Source organism: Suncus etruscus, chromosome 1 (assembly GCF_024139225.1).
Source record: "Suncus etruscus isolate mSunEtr1 chromosome 1, mSunEtr1.pri.cur, whole genome shotgun sequence".
Lineage (NCBI taxonomy): Eukaryota > Metazoa > Chordata > Mammalia > Eulipotyphla > Soricidae > Suncus > Suncus etruscus.
In genome coordinates, this window is record NC_064848.1 from 190,034,273 (window position 1) to 190,047,237 (window position 12,965).

Below are 12,965 nucleotides of genomic sequence, written 5' to 3' on the forward strand. Positions count from 1 at the left end.
AGCATGGAGGTAGGGCATTTGCTTTGCATGCAGAAAGGCGGTGGTTCGAATCCCGGCATCCCATTTGGTCCTCCAAGCCTGCCAGCAGCGATTTCTGAGTGTAGAACCAGGTGTAACCCCTGAGCACTGCTGGGTGTGACTCAAAAAACAAGAAAAAAAAAAAGATAGGGCCTATGTTACAGTAGCCTACCTGAGTTCAAATCCTGGTAGCCCATATGGCTCTCCAAGTCTGCCAGGAGTGAGATGAGTACAGAGTCAGGAGTGAGTCAAGAGCACCATTAGATGTGCCTGCCCCCAAAAAAAATTAAAAGGAAGGGGCTGGCAAGGCGGCACTAGAGGTAAGGTATCTGCCTTGCAAGCGCTAGCCAAGGAAAGATCGCGACCGCGGTTCGATCCCCAGGCATCCCATATGGTCCCCCCAAGCCAGGGGCAATTTCTGAGCCCTTAGCCAGGAGTAACCCCTGAGCGTCAAACGGGTGTGGCCCGAAAAAACAAACAAAAAAAATTAAAAGGAAAATATTACATAGAGCTAATTTTAGATCTTAATGGTTTTGATCTATTAGGGACATGTACATAAGTAAAAATAATGGATGTGGATGTGGAGAGTAGTCATGCAAGTGTTATAAACCAAGTATCATCGGAAGTGCAGAAGGAGATGTGATCATAACAGAGAGACTATGGAGTTGGTAGATCACCAGGTCTTAGATGAAGTGTATTATCCTAAAGAAAATAATAGCAAGGGAGGTCAATTAGCTAATTTTTTTTGTTTTGTTTTTGTTTTTGGGCCACACCCGGCAGTGCTCAGGGGTTACTCCTGGCTGTCTGCTCAGAAATAGCTCCTGGCAGGCACGGGGGACCAATGACACCGGGATTCGAACCAACCACCTTAGGTCCTGAATCGGCTGCTTGCAAGGCAAACACCACTGTGCTATCTCTCCGGGCCCGCATCATCAGTTTTTGTAGCAGAAAAAGAAAAAAAGTAGAAAAGAGCCATAAGAACCACTGCAATAGGACAGCAGGTGAGGCACTTGACTTGCACACGGCCAAATTAGGTTCAATCCCTAATACCACATATGGTCCCCCAGGATGATCTTTGAGCACAGAGTCAAGATTAAGCCCTGAGCACTAGTGGGTATAGACCCACTTGTAATATATATGTGTATGTGTATATATACATATATGTAAGCATATATATTCTTATATATATATATGAAAAGAACCATTTGGAAAACTGGCACAAAGAAAAAGATTTACAAGATAAGGGTCAATGGAACAAATGTATGTTCCAGAAAGAGAGATGGAAGTGGCAGTGGGAAAAGATAAGAGACAGAACCATAGGTTTAGGAATTTTCTGAACATAAATGGCAGGTGACCACTTGACAATGGTAATTGAAAATGATCACTCTGGATTAAAATGAGTTTGATTCCCAGCATCCCATAAGCCCCACCCTCCAGCCTGCCAGGAGCAATTTCTAAGTGCAGAGCCAAGAGTAACCCCTGAGCGCCACCGAGTGTGGTTAAAAAAAAAAAAAGGATAAGGAGAGAGAGGGAGAAACAAAACAAAAATAAAACAGTACCATGGCAGCAAAGGTGATACCCTCTGAGAGAACATTAATTCAATATTACTAATTTAATTGTCCATTCATCCAGCAAATGTCTACTGGGCACTTCTGTGATTAAGAATTCTGCACAGTGGGACCGGTAAGGTGGCACTAGAGGTAAGGTGTCTGCCTTGCAAGCGCTAGCCAAGGAAGGACCGTGGTTCGATCCCCAAGCGTCCCATATGGTCCCCCAAGCCAGGGGCAATTTCTGAGTGCTTAGCCAGGAATAACCCCTGAGCATCAAACGGGTGTGGCCTGAAAAAAAAAAAAGAATTCTGCACAGTGAAGGTTGCACTTTCTGTATTTTAAGCAGGGTGACTTAAGGATGTGTGTGGTGTGACAAAGGAGTCATCAGAAAAGTGAAGAGAGGGGTCGGAGCAGTGGCGCAAGCAGTAGGGCATTTGCCTTGCATACGCTAACCTAGGATAGACTGCAGTTTGATCCCCAAGCATCCCATATGGTCTCCCAAGTCAGGAGCAATTTCTGCGCACATAGCCAGGAGTAGCCCCTGAGCATCAACAGATATGGCCCCAAAACAAACACACACACACAAAAGAAAGGTGGGGCCAGAGTGGTGGCGCTAGTGGTAAGGCGTCTGCCTTGCCCACACTAGCCTAGGACAGACCACAGTTTGATGCCTGTAGTATTAAATAATTAACGATGGGGCTGGATGGCGGTGTCTTCTCATATGGTCCTTCAAGCCAAGAGTGACTTCTGAGCGCATAGCCAGGAATAACCGCTGAGTGTTACTGGGTACAACCCCCCAAAATTTTTAAAAAAAATAAAAGAAAAATAAAAGAAATAATAAAATAAAAAAAAAATAAAAGAAAGATAAAGAGGAAAAATGAAGAGGTAAGTCAGAGAAGTCCTGGAGAAAGTCAGAGGGGAGAGGTAAAAGAGTAGTCAAAGGAAAAGTGGCATTACTTTTGAAAGTGCAGATTTCTTTTTTAACGGGGCCATACCCCAGTCAGTGCTCAGGAGTTATTCCTGGCTCTGCACTCAGAAATTACTCCTGGCAGGTTTGAGGGACCTATGGGATGCTGGGGATCGAACCTAGGTTGGCCACGTGCCAGGCAAACATCCAACCCACTGTGTCACTGCTCCAGCTCCAAGTGCAGAAATTTTGAGGGGTCAAAATTTTTGAGGAGGTGGCTGGAGAGATAGCATAGTGATAGGGCATTTGCCTTGCAAGTGGCCAACTAAGGACCAACAGTGGTTCAAATCCCGGCATCCCATATGGTCCAAAATGCCTGCCAGGAATGATTTCTGAGCAGAGAGCCAGGAGTAACCCCTGAGTGCTGCTGGATGTGGCCCAAAAACAAAAACAAAAAAAATTTTTTTTGAGGCGAAAAAAAAAGTAGGGCCAGAGTGATAGTACAGGGGTAGGGCATTGGTCTTGCATGCAGCCGATCTGCGTTTGATCCAGGTTTGATCCCTGGCATCCCATATGGTCCCCTGAGCACAGAGTCAGGAGGAACCCCTGAGCACTGTCAGGTGTGGCCCCAAAACCCAATAATAGTTTTTTGAGGGATTATGTATGGTGATAGGAAAGTTCACATGTATGACCTCAATCTTTTCAGACAGAGGGGAAAGGCATTCTGCAGGGAGTAGGACACAAGTGGAACACCTGCTGATTTTGTCAACTTAACCCTGAGGGATGTGACATGGAGTCACTAAATGACAAAGGGTCACAGGTTTGCACTCAGAGACATGATGAGGTTAGTTTGTGAATCTGAGGCTCAACTAGCAGACTCTGCACTCTGTTACCAGAAATACTCCCCAGTCCTAGAGAAAAACTGGATGTTGAGGGGTGAACAAGAGGGGGGGGGGAGAGAGTATCCAATAAATGACCAATATGAAAACAGAGGAGACTGAGGAATTGCAAAATGTTAAAAATTAAGAGGCAGGAGCCAGAGAGATAGCATGGAGGTAATGCATTTGCCTTTCATGCAAAAGGTCATTGGTTCAAATCCCAGCATCCCATATGGTCCCCTGTGCCTGCCAGGAGAGATTTCTGAGCGTGGAGCCATGAGTAACCCCTGAGCACTGTCAGGTGTGACCCAAAAACAAAAACAAAAACAAAACAAAACAAAAAAATTAAGAGGCAAAGGACAGGATTAAAAGAAGTTTTTGCCTGGGTTTGGGACATGATGCCTTGCGCATGTGGGTCCCTGGGTTTGAAATAATTAAGTTAAAAAAATAGGGCCTGTGGAGTCGGAGTGATAGTACAGCGGTAGAGCGTTAGCCTGGCATGCTGCCAACCCAGGACAGACCCGGGTTAGATCCCGGGCATCCCATATGGTCCCCAGAGCCTGACAGGAACGATTTCTGAATGCAGAGCCAAGAGTAACAATCCCTGAGGGCCGTCGGGTGTGGCTCAAAAGAAAATCAAAAGGGCCTGTGAGATAATACAAAGAGGTTAAGGTGCTTGCCTCCCTCGGCTCCCTCCCCTGCACTGCACAAAGGCTCTGAGGACCGCCAAGAGTGACCCCGGAGCACAGCAAAACCCAGGTATAAAAACCGAAGATGGGAGCTGGAGCCCCGAGTCCTTCTTATCGTTTTCCTACCAAATTGTTGTCGCTTTGGAGAAGCCACTGTCTTTTTCTGACGTTACATGGAAAGACTTTCCAGGGGTCCTTTCTGCTTCGGGCTGTAAGGAGGTTCAGAGGTTCAGATAACAATTTAAGTATCAGGCCCCAGGACAGATAGCATGAAGGTAAGGCGTTTGTCTTGCATGCAGGAGGAAGGTGGTTCAAATCCCGGCATCCCATATGTTCTCCCCGAGCCTGCCAGGAGTGGTTTCTAAGCGTAGAGCCAGGAGTAACCCCTGAGCGCTGCCGGGTGTGATCCAAAAAAAAAAAAAAAAAAAAAGAATCAGGCCCCAGCAGACGAGAGACACACATCCAGAGGAGAGAGGAGAGGAGAGGAGAGGAGAGGGAGGGAGAGATAGGAAAGAGGAGAGAGAGAGAGAGGAGGATAGGAGAGAGAGAGAAAGAAGAGGAGGGAAGAGGAGAGAGATAGGAGAGAGGAAAAGAGGGAGAGAGAAGAGGAGAGAGATAAGAGAAGGAGAGAGATAAGAGAAGGAGAGAGGAGAGAGAAAGAAGGAGAGAGATAGAAGAGGAGAGAGAAGGAAGAGGAGAGGAGAGAGACACACACATTCAAAGAGAGAAGAGGAGAGAGGAGAGAGAGAAAGAAGAAAGGGGAAGGAGGGAGAGATAGAAAAAGAGGAGAGAGGAGAGAGATAGGAGAGAGGAGAAAGATGAAGAGGAGAGAGGAGAGATAGGAGATGGAGGAGAGAAGAAGAGAGATAGAGGAGAGAGAAAGAAGAAGAGGAAAGAGGAGAGATAGGAGAAGAGAGAGAGACATAGGAGAGAGGAAAAGATGAAGAGGAAGAGATAGGAGAGAGGAGAGAGAGATGGAGGGAGAGAAGAGGAGGGATAGGAGAGAGGAGAGAGAAAGAAGTGGAGGAAAGAGGAGAGAGAAAGAGAGGAGAGAGGTGAGTGGAGAGGAGAGGGAGGAGAGAGGGAGGGAGAGAGAGAAGAGGAGGAGGAGAGAGAAGAGAGGAGAGAGGAGAGAAGTAGGAGAGAGAAGGAAGAAGAAGAAGAAGAAGAAGAAGAAGAAGAAGAAGAAGGAGAAGGAGAAGGAGAAGGAGAAGGAGAAGGAGAAGGAGAAGGAGAAGGAGAAGGAGAAGGAGAAGGAGGAGAAGGAGAAGGAGAAGAAGAAGGAGAAGGAGAGGGAGGAAAGACAGAAGAGAGGAAGGGAGACACACATATCCAGAAAGAGAGATATGAGAGAGACACACATCCAGAGACACACACAGACACACAGACAGACAGACAGACAGACAGACAGACACACAGAGACACACACACACACACACACACACACACACTCACACACACACATCCGGAACCTTTGTGCCGCGCTTTCTGCCGGACGAGCCGGAGAGACGGAACCGGAAGTCCTGCGGGGGAACCGGAAGCCCAGGCCGGGAGCTTCCGGGTTCCCTGGGCTCCTGCGATGGCGATGAGTTTCGAGTGGCCGTGGCAGTACCGCTTCCCGCCCTTCTTTACGTGAGGCTCGGCCCCGGGAAAGCCCCGCCGGGCGTCTCTGCGCTCCCCGGGCTCCTGGAGGGCGCAGCTCCGCCGCTTCTCCGAGGGGGTGGCGGCGGGGGGGGAGAAGGCGACCCGGTCCCCACCACCCGGACGTGCCCCGCGCCCTGCGCCCCGCCGGCCCGGGTCTGACCGCGCCCCGCCCCGCCCCTCCGCCCGCAGGCTGCAGCCGAACGTGGACACTCGGCAGAAGCAGCTGGCCGCCTGGTGCTCGCTCGTCTTGTCCTTCTGCCGCCTGCACAAGCAGTCCAGCATGACGGTGATGGAAGCGCAGGAGAGCCCCCTCTTCAACAACGTCAAGCTGCAGCGTATCCTGATCCCCCACCCCGGGCTCTCCCGCGGCCCCCCACGCACCCCCTCTCTGCCCCCTATGCACACACATGATGCATCGACGTGTGTGCAGCCGGCTCGTCTGCCTAGCCCTAGACCCTCGCTCGCCCGCCCATCCCAAGGGGCGTCCCCACTCCCTGTCCTAGGGAATGACTATTGCATACTGTGCAGACGTGCCCGCATGTCTTAGACTCTCTTGCCCCGAAGCTGAAAAAAAAAAATCCTCAAGCTTTCCCAGCCTCAGCAGCTCATTCTGACAATCCGAGTCTCCTGGCCAGGGTTAGCTCAGAGCTTGCTTCTCTACCTTTAGTCATTTTTGTCCGCCTCCTCCCCTTCTGCCAGGAAATAAGGGTCAGGTGTTTGGCCCAGCCTGATTCATACCTGAAATATTTGTCGAGAGGGAGGCTGAGGGAAGAGCGAAGATCCAGGGCGAGGAATGGCTTTTTCTTAAGCTCTGATGCCACTAGTTTCTTCCTCTCCCACCCAGATTAGCATATATTGGGGTTCAAGAAAGGTGAAGGAGGGTGAGAGAGGGGCCAGATAGTTCCTGGCAAGAGAGTTTTTTTTTTTTTTTTTAACCCCATCCAGTTCATTAATGACATTCCCTTAACCTTAAACCAGGGAAGCTTCCTGTGGAATCCATCCAGATTGTATTAGAGGAACTGAGGAAGAAAGGTGGGTTCAGTTCCCAATTTTCCCTCTGATTTTGGCTTTCCTGAGGACATGAGCACAGGTCTCCCTGTTTTCATCCCTCCCCCCCCCACACTTTTTTAATTCTGGTTTTGGCCCACGGCTGGTTGTGCTCTGGGGTATCTCCTGGCTCTGTACTCAGAAATCACTCCTGGCAGGCCCAGGTGTCAAACCAAGTCTGCTGCTTGCAAAGCAAACGTTCTATCTCCTGTGCTATCACTCCAGCCCATTTTATTTTTTTATTTTATTTATTTTTTGGTTTTTGTAGTAGTCACACCAGGCAGCACTCAGGGGTTACTCCTGGCTCCACGCTCAGAAATCACTCCTGGCAGGCTCGGGACCATATGGGATGCCGGGATTCGAACCACAGTACTTTTGTATGAAAAGCAAACACCTTACCTCCATGCTATCTCTCCGGCCCCTTTATTTTATTTTACTTTACTTTTGGCTTATGGGCCACACCCAACAGCGCTCAGAGGTTACTCCTGGCTCTGCCCTCAGAAATTGCTCCTGGCAGGTTTGGGGGACCATATGGAATGTTGGGAATTGAACCCAGGTCTGTCCTGGGTCGACAGCGTGCAAGGCAAATGCCCTACTGCTGTGCTGTAGCTCCCAGCCCCAGGCCCCATACTTTTTTGTTGGGGAAGCACAGTGTTTTAGGGGACTTGGGGGGGGGACTTCCTGTGAACTTGATCAACCCAGGCCAACCCCAGGATAGGCACCTAGGTCTGAACTTGGTTTCTGATGCTTCAGCACCTGGCCACTGAGCTATTTTCCTAGTCGAGATCTTTTCTAACCACACACACACCTTTTTCTTCTTTCTTTGGTTTTTTGAGCCACACCCAGTGGTGCTTGAAGGCATCTCCTGACAAGTTGCTCAAGTGTCATTGGGGGACCAAGAGATTCTGAGAATCAAACCCAGGTATCTGGCATGCAAAGCCTGCACATTAGCCCTTTGAGCTGTCTCATGGCCCCAGATCTTTTCCTTTCAACAACTTTTTACTTTCCTTTTCTTGATTTGGTTGGAATTGGAGTGTTCTATACAGTAAATGGCCCAGTCCCCAGGTCCTTTCCTATAATTTATATACAAAACGGAAATGTCTGCTCTTCAGAAGAGAGAGGAATAAGAATAGTGAGTGCTTTGTAAGTAGCAATAGTAAAACAAATCTTGAATATAATCTTTACTCTGAAAGCTGAGTCTATTCCTCTCCACCTTGGGATTTGCCTCTTGACCCTTTTCAGAACATGATGCATTCATAAGTGTCTATTTGACAGGGAACCTCGAGTGGTTGGATAAGAACAAGTCTAGCTTCCTAATCATGTGGAGGAGGCCAGAAGAATGGGGAAAACTCATCTATCAGTGGGTGAGACTCTTCTGCTATATGGATTCATGGCAAATGGAATTGTATTTGTGCTCAGTGTAGATCCGTTGATAGGAGCTCCAGACTGAGTAGAGTGGGAGGAAGGGGCACAGAACTTCCCTTTCTTTGCTGTAAGCGCCAGAGGCTAGGTGAGGCCATGTTTGGAGAAGGCTATCCTGGGAACCATGAGTACTATTGTTGGCTGCAGCCTCTGGCCACAGAAGATAAATGGGGAAGGAAGGCAAAGAAAGAAGCCCTGGGGCCCTTCCCCACTGTGCCCTCCTGGAGCTGCTCTCAGCAAGAATGAGACATTCTGAACTAGTGTGGGTGTGGGGATTAGCTCTCCCCCAAATTCCCAGCCACCACCAGGGAGGAGGGAAAAGGAAAGGAAGTAGTATCAACAACCCAAATATAACCAGCGCACACCATCCATTCCTGAAGAGGAAAATAGCCAGAAGAAGGGGTCACTGCTCAGACACGGGAAAGAAAGTCTGTGGTTCTGAGTATGTGTGCACGGACAAATTTAGCAGCTGTTGGGTTTGTGGCTTCTAGGCCACTCCTCTGCACCAGTGACGGTGAGCCCTGGTTTGAGACTCGGTTCCTTCCCTTCGTGGGTCATGGACGTGGGGCTGGTGAGTTGGTTTCCTCCCAGTATTTCTGGGTCTAACTCCAGCCCTGTTTCTATGTCCATAGGTTTCCAGGAGTGGCCAAAACAACTCCGTGTTCACCCTGTATGAACTGACCAATGGGGAAGACACAGAGGATGAGGGTAATGACTTTCCCCATACCCCTTCCATTTCTCACCTGAATTCTCTAATCATTGTCAGTTACTTCTCTCATTCTAAATTCCAAGTATTACAAAATACTGTTCTTTTTTTTTTTTTGTTTTTGTTTTTTGGGGGGCCATACCCAGGGGTTATTCCTGGCTCTGTACTCAGAAATTGCTCCTAGAAGGCTTGGGGGACCATATGGGATACTGAAGATCAAACCCAAGTCAGCCAGGTGTAAGACAAGCACCTACCCGCTGTGCTATATAGCTCCAGCTCCAGATTCTTTTTCTTTGGGGAGGGGGCAGTTTTGGGGCCACACCCAGCAATGCTCAGAGCTGACTCCTGGCTCTGTGCACAGGAATCACTCCTGGCAGTATTCAAGGGACCATATGGGATACCGGAGATTGAACCCTGGTTGGCTGCAAAAAAGTCAAGTGCCCTACTCACTGTATTACTGCTCAGGTTCAGAAAACGTAGATTCTTTTTTTTTTTTTTTGGTTGGTTAGTTGGTTAATTGGGTTTTATGGGGTCACACCTGACAATTCTCAATTTACTCCTGGATCTGTGCTTAAGAATTATTCTTGGTTATGTTGGGGGGCTAACTGGGTGTGACCAGAGGTCATACCTGGGCCAATGCACACAAGGCAAGCACCCTCCCTACTGTACTGTCACTCTGATCCCAGAATACTAAGATTTTTTTCTTTCTTTTTTCCCTTTTTTTTTGGAGGGGGGCATACCTGCTGACACTCAGGGGTTACTCCTGGCTTTATGCTCAGAAATCATTCCTAGGAGCCAGAGAGATAGCATGGAGGTAAGGCATTTTTGCCTTGCATGCAGAAGGTCGGTGGTTCAAATCCTGGCATCCCATATAGCCCCTCCCCCCCCCCCCAGCCTGCCAGGAGCGACTTCTGAGCAAAAAGAGAAAAAAGAAAAATAAAACATTCTTGGCAAATTTGGAGAACCATATGGTATGCTGGGGATTAAACCTAAATCGGCTGGGTCAGCCTCATGTGCCCTACCTGCTGTGCTATTCCGGGCTCCCAGAATACTAAAATTCTTTTTTCTGGGGGGGGGGTTGGGTTTTGGGCCACACTCCGTGACACTCGGGTTACTCCTGGCTATGCACTCAGAAATCCCTCCTGGCTTGGAGGGCCATATAGGAAGCTGGGGGATTGAACCATGGTCTGTCCTAGGCTAGCACAGGCAAGGCAGACACCTAACTGCTTGCGCCACCTCTCCGGCCCCAGAATACTAAGATTCTTAACTTGTCCAAGGCTCTCAGAAATCACCTGATATCAAATGCAGTCTTGTTCTGTATGTGGCGTGTTTGCATTTCATTTTTTGTTTTTGATTTTGGCTTTTGGGCCACACCTGGTGCTGCTCAGGGATTACTCCTGACTATGCACTCAGAAATTGATCCTGGCTTGGGGGACCATATGGGACGCTGAGGTTTGAACCCAGGTTCGTCCTAGGCAGTCCAACTGCTCTATTATTGCTCTAGCCACTACATTTCATTTTTAGGTGCTCAGGTTACTCCTAGTTCTGCACTTGAGAGTTACTCCTGGCTGGCTTGGGAGACCATATGGGATGTTGATGATCATACATGGGTCAGCCTCATGCATGGCAAATGCACTGTCTGCTATACTATGGCTCTGGCCTGGTGTTTGCATTTCTTAGGAACAGAGCCCATATTAGAGGTTTTCTAGAGCTTCTGTGACCTATGCACAGTGAAGAATTACTGGTGTAGATGCTGAATGAGGAACAAGGGCAAGGGACTAAGCCTAAGATCTCATTCCTTGCTGACTCAGGCTTTCTTTCACCCTTTATTCTTCTAAAGAGCTCAAGATTTGAGAGTGTCAGCTGAAGGTATTGGGCCAACATCCCTATCCCCATTCTTAGCCCTTTTAAATACTCTGGTTTCTGGCCAGACAAGGATTTGTATCCGCTTTGGTCTTTCTATATTGTAAATACTCTCTTAGCTCTTTTGTCTCTGACTTCATAGTCTTATCCCCAGGATCACCAAAAGTTCTAGCCTTAACTAGAGAAGAGGTGCCTCCCTTTCCTCAGTAGATTTATAGCTTGGCTATTCCCCCCTGTCTTGCAGGCCTCTGCTTGCTACTCCCCCCCCTCCCCATGGTTTCATGACTTCAGCGCTGCAGCCTTGCCCAGCCCACCACCACTTAGGCTGGGCCAAGCTGGAGGCCTCTTCAGAAAGCCAGTTCCCGGCTCTAGAGCTAAGTGCCTGCAGGGGCCCAGGTGTGCGGCCTGTTGGGACTTGCCTCCTGCCTCTCCTGGTACTATCTTACTAGCCCCTGGCCCCCAACCTGTTCATTTTAGTTAGGAAAAAGCGGATGTGTTTTACGTGTACTGCACCTCAGCACTAGTACTTTCTTCCTGGCCAGAGGAACAGTTACGCTTTTGGGACTCGTCCTGCTGCGTATATAGGTCTGCTACTGGGATATGACAAAGACATTCACCTTGAAGGCTTGATTGTCAGGGTTCCTCTACCCCCACCCCTGGCCTTTCGCCTCGTGATACCTCTGCTTCCCACTGGATGGCACTTCTTGGAGGCCTGAAGTCCATGGACTGAGAGTCTCTGACTGCCCGTCTTTCCTTGTCTAGAGTTTCATGGGCTGGATGAGGCCACTCTTCTGCGGGCTCTGCAGGCCCTACAGCAGGACCACAAGGCTGAGATCATCACCGTCAGCGATGGCCGAGGTGTCAAGTTCTTCTAGCAGAGACCATCTCTGCTGTTGCTTCTTACCTCCCTCCCTTTCAGGGCTTTTGAATGGAGGCAGACCCAGTGTTCCCACAGGTTGGATCTGGGACTCCACCAGACTCTAAAGGGCTCCAGTCCACGGATGCATCTCCTGCTTACCTGTGTTGTCCCTGGACTGGCTGAGGCTGAGGTGTCAGGGAAAGGAGATGGACTTCTCCTCGCCCCACCTCTACTCCCGTCCAAGGTCACTTGTGAGCTTAGCACTTAACATGCGTGTACGCATAAGTGCTTGCACACACAAGCACGCCTGTCCAAACGTCTGTCTCTTCCCTCTCCCACCCCCTTAGCTGCTGTTGCCACCCATCTCAGGCTGGTGCTGGATCCTTCCTAGGGGATGGGGGAAGCCCTGGCTGCAGGCAGCCTTTCCAGGCAATAGAAAGATAAGAGGCCCAGAAGGGCCGGCGATTAGGGGTCTAATGACACTGATTGATATTAAAAAAAGTTCAACCCTATAGCTCGCCTTTGAATGGACTCCAGAGAGAACTGTAAGGAGGTGAGGACCTCGAGTGAATCCTAGCTAGAGGTATGGGACGGGTATGGGCCTAGGGGAAAGAGCTCCAGGGCCTGTGATCTCTGGTGAGCCGGTGGGCTGCACTGAGCTGTAGTGCACCGGAGGGACTCAGCATTGGGAACAGATCCCTTTCAGCCCGGGACCCGGAGTCGTAGACCAGACTGCTCACCTCCGCCCCACCAAGCCCTAAACTAGTTCTCTGAAACCCCTCCCACTACACCCCCTTGTGCTCCGAGTGGAGTAATGGTGACCGAGGGGAGATGAGGGGGAGTAAACCGGATGCGGACTTTGGTTTATTGGGAACTTTGGCAAATAGAAGGCCGAGGAAGGAGAGCCACAGAGTCAAAACAGCCACTTCAGCCAGGCAGGCTGTGGTCAAGGTGGAGGGGTGGAGGGAGAAGGTGGCTGGGGCCCCGGTTTGGGGAGGGCTCGTCCTTGGGCGTACACTCCTCCCAGTGCCGGGAGGGAGAAAGCCAGACTTTTCCATTGACCGCGGCAGCTCCAGCTCCGGCCTGGGGCTACTCCGCACGGTTAGGGTTAGGAAGGGGTGGCGCTACCTTATCTGGGGCTTGCAGGCGGATGGTCGCCACCCCCTCAGCACCCCACTTTCTGGGGCCTAGCGCCCCCGCCGCCTCCATCCCAGCCTCCCGGAGCAGCGCCCCCCTCGGCGCGCACTAACAGGTTTGCGCACCGGAGCCGGCCGGAGGACCGCGGGAGTGACAGCGGGCTGGGGGCTGTGCACGGCTCCCCGACCCAGCTCGCGCTCTTGGGGGCGGCCCCGGGGGTCTGGGCGGGGGCTCGCGGGGGCGGG

At 50.2% G+C, this 12,965-nt stretch overlaps 1 protein-coding gene across 1 annotated transcript; it reads left to right on the plus strand.

Moving 5' to 3' along the window:
• Positions 1 to 5,583: 5,583 nt before the first annotated feature.
• VPS25 (vacuolar protein sorting 25 homolog) lies at positions 5,584 to 12,095 on the plus strand. Its single transcript, XM_049781399.1, has 6 exons — positions 5,584 to 5,674; positions 5,876 to 6,021; positions 6,665 to 6,718; positions 8,009 to 8,097; positions 8,788 to 8,863; positions 11,487 to 12,095. The coding sequence occupies exons 1-6, from the start codon at positions 5,622 to 5,624 to the stop codon at positions 11,597 to 11,599; spliced, it is 531 nt and encodes a 176-aa protein (XP_049637356.1). The 5' UTR covers positions 5,584 to 5,621; the 3' UTR covers positions 11,600 to 12,095.
• The last annotated feature ends 870 nt before the right edge of the window (positions 12,096 to 12,965 follow it).

What these genes read in the sequence shown, in the direction of transcription:
- VPS25 (XM_049781399.1), top strand. Translation starts at nt 5,622, where the DNA reads ATGGCGATGAGTTTCGAGTGGCCGTGGCAGTACCGCTTCCCGCCCTTC. An exon ending in GAAAACTCATCTATCAGTGG is followed by an intron (nt 8,098 to 8,787) that starts GTGAGACTCTTC and finishes CTATGTCCATAG; the next exon opens with GTTTCCAGGAGTGGCCAAAA. An exon ending in GGAAGACACAGAGGATGAGG is followed by an intron (nt 8,864 to 11,486) that starts GTAATGACTTTC and finishes TTCCTTGTCTAG; the next exon opens with AGTTTCATGGGCTGGATGAG.